General features: G+C 32.0%; 2 protein-coding genes across 2 annotated transcripts; one reads left to right on the top strand and one right to left on the bottom strand.

Moving 5' to 3' along the window:
- Positions 1-168: 168 nt before the first annotated feature.
- On the bottom strand, positions 169-2,591 carry LOC140973328 (uncharacterized). The gene is made up of 3 exons (XM_073436025.1): positions 2,030-2,591; positions 1,862-1,913; positions 169-1,725 (listed from the first exon to the last, which is right to left on the bottom strand). The coding sequence occupies exons 1-3, from the start codon at positions 2,347-2,349 to the stop codon at positions 286-288; spliced, it is 1,812 nt and encodes a 603-aa protein (XP_073292126.1). The 5' UTR covers positions 2,350-2,591; the 3' UTR covers positions 169-285.
- A 3,445-nt stretch (positions 2,592-6,036) lies between these two features.
- Positions 6,037-7,087, top strand: LOC140972138 (ethylene-responsive transcription factor ERF071-like). Its single transcript, XM_073434605.1, has 2 exons — positions 6,037-6,300; positions 6,377-7,087. Exons 1-2 carry the CDS (start codon positions 6,144-6,146, stop codon positions 6,967-6,969), a joined length of 750 nt encoding a protein of 249 aa, XP_073290706.1. The 5' UTR covers positions 6,037-6,143; the 3' UTR covers positions 6,970-7,087.
- Positions 7,088-11,216: the final 4,129 nt, after the last annotated feature.

Raw genomic sequence — 11,216 nt, 5'->3', positions numbered from 1 at the left:
GAGCTTCTTTTTAGTGCTTCAATCTATTCCTAGCTAAAAAACTGGCGGCAATTTTTTCTGTAATGGTTATTGACATTCCTTGTGCAGATTTGTTAAAAGGGTATACACAACTTTTGATCGAGGATTCTAAACTCGAAAACAAAATCCATTACTCATGAAAAATTATAATTCAGTGGATCAAAATCTACTATCGTGTACCAAGAAATTCTTATGCAGCCGTGTCCTTGCTTAATTTCTGAGGTCAGCTACAATATTTTATTGCGGTACATATATAGACTAAGCTGACTATTTAACAATCATGGATTTAGACAGAACAATGGTCAATAAGACAACGAAGCAGAATTTGTCAAATGATAGGCCAAAGAACCAGGAACATGAGACTGATGACAGCACGGGGATTGCCAAAAGAAGCGCCTTGCGTGTGCCTGAATTTGTTGAATAACCCTTCAGTGTTGCCAGATCCACCGCATGCCTCTCTATAAAAGTTTTTGCTGAGTTGCATCTGCCATTCATAATCTTGGTGTAATCAGCAATGTTCTTATTTGGGTTGCGTTCATATTTCCCTTGTTTCACCGTTGTATCTTCTTGAATCTTTCCTTCTATTTCTCGATTGACAAGCTTTTCTTGTTGAGTTTCGATGGATGGTTCCTGAATTGCGGCTGGCCAAACGCCTCCCCCTCCCAATTTGGATTCCATGGAGGTATCTACAGTTCCTTCTGTGTTTTGTTCTGTCTCATTTGATAAATCTTCATCACCATCTGTACCATCAATGATATTGTCTTCATCTTCCGCTGTGGCAATACCTGTATCAATTGTTTCAGATGAGTCCTCAACCTCATCTTCAGTGTCTTTGTGATGGCAAAATGACATTTCAATTTCTCCGTTTACTGCATCATCTTCTGCAGCTTCCATTTCTTCAGGGGAAATCGACTCATCATCAGGAAAATGCACTGCCAAAATTTGCACATCCTCCTTGTCAGAATCTCCGAGTTGCCTGTTCTCTGGAGTTGAATTATCAATGTAACCCTTTTCTTCAATGTTCTCTTCACATTGCGCGTCTTCTTTTTCTTCCACAACCGTCTGTGGGACGATTTCTTCATCAGGTTCATTACATTTCTCGCGTTCTTGGATCAAATGTTCCTCTATGTGTTCAAGCTGATCATCTTCATCCTGCTGGATAGCTACACCATCATGAATTATTTCCTGCAGGTCACTGGACAAGAAATTTTGTTTCTCATCATCATCAACATTTTTGTGTTTGCTGATAGGACTTCCAACCACCGGCAAACTACTTTCTTGCCCATCCTTACCGTGTTCTAGAACGAAGGTTCCTTCTTCGCTAAATTTCAAACCAATTACAGGCACATGATTTCCATTGCTTTTCTTTGCGTCTTCACATTTCACCTCATGGATTTCTCCCATCAATTCAATCTCTCTATCATCCCTGCCTTCTCCTTCTGCTTCCACTTCCTCAAACTGTTTACATTCTTTCGTAGTACCATTTTCATCAATGGCTACTTCCCCGGATGGCTGAATTTTCACCTGGTGTACCGTCGTATTCTCGATCTCAAGCGTTTTCTGTTCCTGTGCTGGTAAATGGGACACACCTCCATTAGAAATTGCACCTTTTTGTGGTCTCTTGGGAGTGATAGAGCAGAGAATTTGCTCGCTTGTCTCGCTATCACAAACAGCAACTCCATCGATTTCAGTCCTGTACTTCTCATGCTGTAGAAATTTACTTTATAATTGGAACAATAAAATCAAGTCCGTTTCCAGAAATGTTCATTGTTAAACGTTCATCTAGATCATAACGCCTTAATAGCAAGTAATAAATAATATTCATGTCGAAGAACAGACTTACCAAAACCAAGCTCTGACTGTCATTCTTGAACTCAATTTCTTTGGTTGTTTCACTATTTAAATTCAATTCAATTCAATTCAAAATCATTAAAAACCCTTCATCTTCATCACAACGCATGATTACTGCTCAAATAATAATCAAGAAAAATAAAATCACAAGTATGCTAACCTTGAATGCTTATCAGCGTCAAGACAAGTGAACTGCTCCTTTACGTTGGCTTCATTTTCTCGTTCATCCTTCTTGTTCACCGCCGCAAGTGGTGGTGCCGGTGGTGGTGGAATACGGGTGTTCCGGCGACTGTTGTCGCGGGAACCACCCTGTCTCATCTTCCCGATTATAAAGGTCGAGGCGAAACCGGCGGCAGCCAACGCGCCACCCAACAGAATAACTCCTCCAATTCCTCCACGGCCGTGTGCAGAGACTTTCCCGATATTCACGACGACCTGCTTCTTTTCTGGAGCATGGTTTGGTCTCTTCAGTTCCTCCATCACAATAATCTACTTCTTCTTCACTTTCCTTTTATGATTATACGATCGGATAAAATTGTGTATCACCTCCCAACTTCTGGGACGTGAATCTTTGTTCGCTTTTCTGAGCTGATTCGTTCGGGATTCCCAATGCGCTTTTCGTGCGAGCGAGCCAATGAGCTGCTGTTTTACCAGAGAGTACTGGATATTTCGGAGTTCGACGCGGACGCCGAATTTGACCTTTTCTGTTTCTCCATTTTCATTTTATTTATATTGAAAATCAATAAGAAATTGTTCCTCCCAACTAAAATAGGTGAAATGGCAAACATTAACATTTTTATTTGTGATATGATATCATAATAATTTATGGCAAAAACTTGTGTCGGTCTCACGGGTCGTATTTTGTGAAACGGATATCTTATTTAGGTCATCCATAAAAAAGTATTACTTTTTACGTTAAGAGTATTACTTTTTATTGTGAATATCGGTAGGGTTGACTCGTCTCACAGATAAAGATTCGTGAGACCGTCTCACAAGAGACCTACTAATAATTTATTTGTTTTTTCCCTTAAAAAATTTGTATTTGTTTTTCGTGGTTGTTTGTTGTTAGTTTGAAGAAAAACCCTTTTAATAATTTTCTAAAAACATATGTTAATCAGTAATATAATCGATGGTTCCAAATCCAAACAACCGCAACGGCCACTCATTTATGAAGTGAAAGTTAGGGTTAGGGATGGGTAGGTCACGTTCATTGAATGACAAGACAGTTACATGAATATGACAAAACCTCACGGGAGGAAGCGTGCACTTCATGGTGCATAGGAATCTTGTTTTATTATCTAAGACTGAAACATTTAGATTAATTTAGAGAATATTTGAAGACGAGATTTGAAACGATTTTTATATTAGGATAAATTTGAAATCTTATTCAATGATGAAAATATAACATAAGCATTCTGAAGAGATTATCTTTGATATTCACTGAAAATTTAAGGTTCGGTTGCAGCAGGTGATATTTGTTCGAGTGCAGACCTCGAATTTAATCTAAACCTGAAACAACAAAGATGGTCAGGAGGGTGTCTCAGTGTATCCCATCCGACGTCCAAGTCAGAAACTGAGTATATAATGAGAGAGCAGCTAAGGGTGCTGGTGAAAGTCAATATAGTGAATGAATGGATTGAACGCTCAAACCTAGTTATATCTCTCATTATTTTTGTATTAATCTTTAACTTAAAAATTAAAGGAAAATGTAAGGTTGATAAAAACCTCGAGATATATGCATGTAAATTATAAAGTTAACAGGATAGATACAATCTAGAGGGAAGTATATGTAATTTTTAAAATTAGTTTAGTTTTTTTAATTGTTGTAAATTTTAGTCAATGTATCTATAACTTTTAAAGTTAATTTGGTTGTACAATTTCTTCACATCGAATATATAGATATCACATTATCGATGTTCGTATAAATATTTATGGTGAATATTAAAAGTGTCTCCAATTAGTGTTAGGAGATAATATATATACGTTAAGAAAGCCAATGAAGCATGTATGCTCCTTAAAAAAAAGTGTTGCTTGCCCGAGTGAATAAAAGATATATTAGGATACGATTTGAAGTCTTAGGCTTATATTTTTATGAGTAGGTCTCTTGTGAGACGATCTAACGAATCTTTATCTGTGAGACGGATCAATTTTACTGATATTCACAATAAAAAGTAATACTCTTAGCATAAAAAGTGATAATTTTTTATGGATGACCCAAATAAAATATTCGACCCACGAAATTGATCCATGAGACCGTCTAACAAAAGTTTTTGTGTATTTTTATTTAGCCAAGGACCATTCTTCGGGTATGAGAAAGTCAATGGTCGTAAAATTGGTACTATTTTTTTTATGCAAAGATCAAATTTATTGAATTTGTATAGTCAAATATGGTGGTCAAAACCTACTTAATGAGCATTGTTATGTTAGAATACAAAGAATATTGACTAAATTATATCACTTACTTATTAGTGGCAACTATCATCATCTTTAATGAAACATATAAGTAATTAGAAACTTTTGTCCTGTTTTACTTTGAGATTATCAATACATACTTGGAGTAGGTCGGTTGTGTAACGGGTCGATTCGGTTTATACATAATGTGGAAATTTATTTATTTTTTACTCAAATCAATATGTATATGTTGACATAAAAATAATGATTTTCATTTAAATCAGCATATTTTATATACAATATTTCTTCATAACATAAAAATGATATATATTTTATTTAAAAATAATATTTTCGATATAAAATGTAATATTTTTAATGGGTCGGACGGGTCGGGTCGAGATCTATCTCACAATATTGACGAACACTTTTAACTTTTGAAAAAAAAAAAACCAGACTATGAGAAAATAAAACACACAAAAAGATAAGATAACTGTCTCTTTTAATTATTTCACTCCTTTCTTTTGCAAGAAGAAAAATGATAAAAATAAACTAAGACATGTTCTGAAATGTCCTCTATGCAAACTAATAGATAAAAGGATCGAAAAATATTTTATGTTAACCGTAACAAAGGCCAAAATTAATGGGCCCTCCTCAGGCTGTATTATTTCTTATATTAAAATATTATTTCTTATAAAATTATGTAAAATACGTGTAGTTGCCAATTAGGGTGTAAAGGGATTGACTACTGAGTGCCACGAGTTTTCGTAATCAACTCGAAAATTATTTGATTTGTTTTTTGTTGAGTCCAAATTATTTTGTTCAATAATTCGCGAACTTTAATATTTTAATAATAAAATATAGTTATACATATATTAAATAAATATATTTCGATGCGTAGTTCCACAGTAGTACTTTTCCAAAATCTCTCTAGTATTTTTATGTATTTTGGCACAGCTTGGACAATATATTACCACTCCGACAAACAGTGATGATTTTGAGCAATTTCTAATTAAAAGCTTAAGATACTTTTATAAAGTTTTAATTTTTACCCTCTTAAATTAATAAATGTTGGTTTAACTTTATTTTACCAATTTTATCAATTTATCCTCTTGTCATAAAATATACAATTATCACGTTCTTAATGGAATATTAAAAAATTTGACACTGAGGACAACTAGCAAAACCTAGAATGCATGCACATTGACATTTAGAGGACGTTTGGAAAAGCTAACACGCTAAATTTTTTTTTTTTTTTTAAAGAAAAAAATAGTTCTTTAAAAAATATATAAACTTAAAAAAATGTTTTTTAGACTGTAAATTTTTTTTTCCTGTTTTATTTTTTTTAAAAAAATCACTTTAAAAATTACAATTATTCAAATATTTTTAAGAGTAGGTATCTTGTGAGACGATCTCACGAATCTTTATCTGTGAGACGGGTCAACCCTAACGATATTCACAATAAAAAGTAATACTCTTAGCAAAAAAAGTAATATTTTTTCATGGATGACTCAAATAAGAGATCTGTTTCACAAAATACGACTCGTGAGACCGTCTCACACAAATTTTTTCCTATTTTTTTTATGCAACACGTTCTCGATTTCCAGACTCAACTTTTAATATATTAAATATTAAATATAACTATGTAAGAACATGCAATGAATTTGGATTTGTTCTTATCTTTTTTAAATATTTTATTTATTATATATATAAATAAATAAATTACGGTGGCCATTCCCCTTTCCCTTGTATATTATGTATGTATATATACCCGCAAAACCAACCCTTTCCCTTCATCTTCATGCTTGCTTACTTGCATATAATATAAGCAATTCTTCGTTAATTTCTGCTTCTTGCTTTTCCTTTCATACATATAATCATCAAGAATGTGTGGCGGTGCAATACTCGCCGGCATCATTCCCGGACGCCGCCGTGAGTCAGCCGTTGGTAGCTGTCCCACCTCCGCAGACTTCTGGTCTGCTACTGCTTCTTTCACCCGAGATGTCTCCTCCTCATCTCTCAAAAGATCTAAACCTACTAGAGGTACGTAATTAAACTTGTCAGATTTTGTAATATATATTACTTGGTCTAATTTAAACAAGGGATTGATTGGGAACAGGTGATGAACAAGTGGAGAAGTTTGTTGTGACAAAGAAGCAAAGGAAAAACCTCTACAGGGGGATCAGACAGAGGCCATGGGGGAAATGGGCGGCGGAAATCCGTGACCCGAGGAAAGGGGTTAGGGTTTGGTTAGGCACGTACAATACCGCTGAAGAAGCTGCCCGAGCTTACGATCGAGAGGCCCGGAAGATCAGAGGGAAGAAAGCTAAAGTCAATTTCCCCAATCAAGACCATGATTATTCCACCCTCCTGTGTAATGATTTCAACTCCGAGGAATTGGAAAGGTACGATAATGAGTTTCACTCCAAGAATCATTGTGAAGAAGTAAACTCCGCGGTCGATGGAAATGGTGATGGCACTAGTAAACCAGAGGCGTTGGTTGAGGCGGAGGCTACGGAGGAAGACGAGCTCCAGAAGCTTTCTGAGGAGCTGACTGCTTATGAAAATTACATGAGTTTCTACCAATTACCGTATGTTGATGGGCAATCTGAGACGGCGGCGGCAAGTATCCCTCCACCTGGGACGGTGGAGCTCTGGAGCTTCGATGAATGCACTTCTCCGGTCTCGCTTGAACGGATTTTTCCCCTATAATATGTTTTTAACTAATATAATATTAAATTTGTAATTTTGGTTAGAAATTTTTATTAAATATGTGTACGGCCAATCTTTGTAATATATTATTATGTGAAATAAATTATAATTCCTTGCATTCCAAAATTGAAAATATTTTTCTATTTTTAACGTTTATTTATAAACTTGTGTTTGAATAAAATTCTTTGATTCACGCATTTTACGTATTATTTCTAATTTTTTTTAAAAAAAATATAAAATTAAGCAATTACTGGAATTTTACATTTTAGGTTTTAGGAAGATTCTTATCATCACCAATGAATAATTTGTACTCAAGAAGATGATGTGTTTTAGAAGTTTAATTTTTTCAAATAATATAAAAATTATAATAATTAAAATAATATTATAATAATCCATATAATTATTCTCTTATCAAAATCAAACTTTTACTTCCCTGCATCATATTATAAATCTTTTCAATAATTTTAAAATAAAAACTGATTATTTATTTAATTAATTAACAAAAAAAGATGTGAAAAACTCTAAAAATCGAAAAAAACTCATATTCCCACTAATCTAGCTGTCGATCATTAGTTTAATTAAAATTTGGGATGTGAGTTGTAAATAAAGAGAATATAGATAAAACGTCAAAAGGCATTTCGGGTGTGTTAGGTGGCTGCGGGCGACCGAGATATACCAGCAGCGCCCCTGGTTTTTCCCAACACCGCNTGTATGTATGTGTATGTGTATGTGTTGAAAATAATAGATTGAGTGTTGAAAATAAGAGTTGTAAATACTGAAAATTAGTTTGTGATGATTTATGTAATAATATATTTATTTTTGGTTTATTTTCAAAGAAATTTTATAAATAGGTCTCTTAATTTGTGATTAAAAACACAATTGAGTGGAAATTTTTGTATAAAAGTGTGTAATTTAATATATTTTGCGAGTTTGAGATTTTTATTTTTTACCGTTAACTTTTACTTTTAACCCGTTATCAGCACGATACTCGAAGGATCTCCATATTTTTCTAAGCTCCAAAACACAAGAAAAATGTAATAATATTCAAAAATAAGAATATTTATTTTACTGTTTATTTATTTTTATTGTATATATATTTAATATATAATAGCATGTGATTATATAAAAGTAGTATATGATATCTCATTATAATAACGTGATGTGATTGTTTCACTGTCTATATATTTTTATTATGTTATATAATAATTATATATATATATATTTGTATAATGTCACAGCATTATATAAAAAGAGTCCGTGACATCTCATTATAATATTGTGATATGATATACATAATTATTTAAACATGATTAACATTATTTACATCATATTATTACCATAAAATTTACATATACATACATTTATTTTTGTAAGATTTTGTAACGGTCATAAACTGCTAGTTTTTACCATACAAATACGATTTTACAAACACGTTCAATCACAACAAACTTACTCTTCTTCCCTAAAAATTTTCTTCATCAAAATTTTCGAAGAAGAAGAAGATGGTTATTTCAAAGTTATTTTGTATAATTATTTTGGTTATTATACTCACTAATCTTATATTTATCGGAGAATATTTGCATCGTTTTTTTCTTTATTTATAAGAATGATTGTACTTATAATTTATTTGTTACTTTTTATTGATATATTAATAGATTTAGAACTTAACTAATAAAATATATTGTTATTTTTCTAGTACCACCATGTCAAATTTGGCAAAGCTCGAACTTGTTGCGCTCGACATTACGGAAAAAATCATATGTCATGGGCTCTCGATGTAGAAATGCATCTTGAGTCATTGGGTCTAAGTGATATCATTAAAGAAAATGATATCTCATCATCACAAGAAAAAACAAAAGCTATAATATTTTTGCGTCGAAATCTTGATGAAAGATTAAAATATGAATATCTCATTGAAAAATATCTCATGGCTTTATGGAAAAAATTAAAAGAAATGTTTGAACATATAAGAGAAGTTATATTTCTGACCGTCCGTGATGAATGGAATACGTTAAGATTCCAAGATTTTAAGAAAGTCAGTGATTATAATCCAGCGATGTATCGAATAATCTCGCAATTAAAATTATGTGGACATGAGATTACGGAATCAGATCTCTTCACAAAGGTACTTCCTATGACAATATTCAGAAAGCATATATATAATATTGGGATGCTCAATCTACGAAATTTGTGAAGAATCGTTCATATTAACATGAGAGAAAGTTTACGTGACTGCACTCTTTTTCCTTACTATGATTTTTATCCTAATGGATATTTCCTAGTAAGGTTTTTAATGAGACAATATAAAAACATGTAATGAAGACAATCATTGTATCATGATCATCATCACAAAAGGAAGTGTTGAAAATAAGAGATTTAACGTTGAAAATAAGAGTTGTAAATATTAAAAATTAATGTGTGATGATGTATTTATTTTTGGATTATTTCCAAAAAAAATCTATAAATATGTCTCTCAATTTGTAAAGAAAAACACAATTGAGTGGAGAAAATTTTATAAAAATGTGTAGTTTAATATATTTTGTGAGTTTGAAATTTTTACTTTTTACAGTAAATTTTTACTTTTAAATAAATGTTAAATAATATTAAAGGTACATTACGATCATTATATAACGATATTTGTATTTGATATATCGCTAGATTTTAACTGAAAATTTCTCCTTGTTTTTTCAATCTGAATAAAATAATTTTTTTTCTTCTTTTGATAGAAAAGTTAAATTCCATAAATATTAGTTTTAATTTTCTTACAATGTGTGTTTTGTTCTCAAAATAAAATAAAATAAAGAAATATGTTGAGGTAAATTGAAGCTTTTTTTTTTTTTTTTGCACAATACACATGACAAAAGAAAACAATCTAATTTGTATTTGACAATAATTCATTTCAATTTTCAGATAGAAGTAAAATATGACATAAGTTTTCCTGAAATTTATTAATCATATTTAATAGGATATGAGAAATATTTTTTTTATTTCAAAAATACATTCACACAAACAATACACATTAGAAGAAATTGAAATCAGGAAAAAGAACACCGAAACATTGCCAGGAGAAATCATAGAAATAAATTTCTTAAAAGTCAAATAAGAGAAAAGAGCAAAAGAATTAATCACAACTTGAATGTCACGTGTGACGTCATAAAAATGTGACTCACGCTCCATCGACTTCAAAAAACTAAAATCATCTGTACAAAATGTTTGGGTAAATGTTTTATTGGTTGCTTCCTACTTGATCTAAATTACAGAAATCATTAATATATTTGGGTTATTGTTTGTTAATTTATTCACTCTGTAAGCAATATACATGAGGAGAGTAACATTGAGGCAAACAAAAATAAAAATCTACTCCATTTTTTTATATTAGAATTTTAATTATTGATATTTTTTATTTTAAACAAAATTTATAATGTATTTTAATATTTATCCAACATAATAAATTAAGTTAAAATATCTCAAAAAAACATTAAACTAACATATATCAAATTGAAGCCGACTGATAACTGTCGTATGACTGCATAGATGCTCCTAGATACATGCCAATAACCAGAAGATGTACTTGCTCTTACAAAGAGGACATTCAAGTCCTCAACAACTCGTTCTCCTTCTTGGACTCCTGTGACACCATTTCAAGTACATCAAACAATCATTTGTTGCGACTAAATCCTCCCTCAATTTTTGGGTTACCTCAGCTGTAGCCGCCTTTGAACTCCTACTGTTACCAGAATCTCCACATCGACGTGGAGCCATATCCTCATGATAAATCGTGGAAGCCACGGATCCCAACCATACATCAGTCCTTTTGGGCCCACTTGTCACCAACTTGAACATTGTGTTGACCTCATGTGTACTAAGATCTTCCGGATTCGTCTAATCCTCGTATGACGTCAACAACTCAGTTATATATGTCTTCATACTTTCTTGCGAGAAAAAATATAATTTTTATTATTTATTTGAATTATGATTATTTTAAGAATTATTACATAAAATTACTCCAATAAATTTCGAATATAAAACTTGCATTCATACGTCATGACCGCTCATCAACGAACGTCACTTCTCCATGCCTATGTGTGTGTACTTATAACTCCCATGATGTAGGGTCTCGCCCATGCCGTTGACGCTGCATTCAAAATTGAATAACAATAAAAATAATCTTATTATTTACTGTAATAAGTATGATTAAATGAAGTACATGTGATGGAAATTGTTGAAAATAAACAATTTAGTTATCA

Source organism: Primulina huaijiensis, chromosome 3 (genome assembly GCF_012295235.1).
Source record: "Primulina huaijiensis isolate GDHJ02 chromosome 3, ASM1229523v2, whole genome shotgun sequence".
Lineage (NCBI taxonomy): Eukaryota > Viridiplantae > Streptophyta > Magnoliopsida > Lamiales > Gesneriaceae > Primulina > Primulina huaijiensis.
Note: the sequence above shows the minus strand (reverse complement) of the source record. Positions and strands in the feature narration are given on the sequence as shown.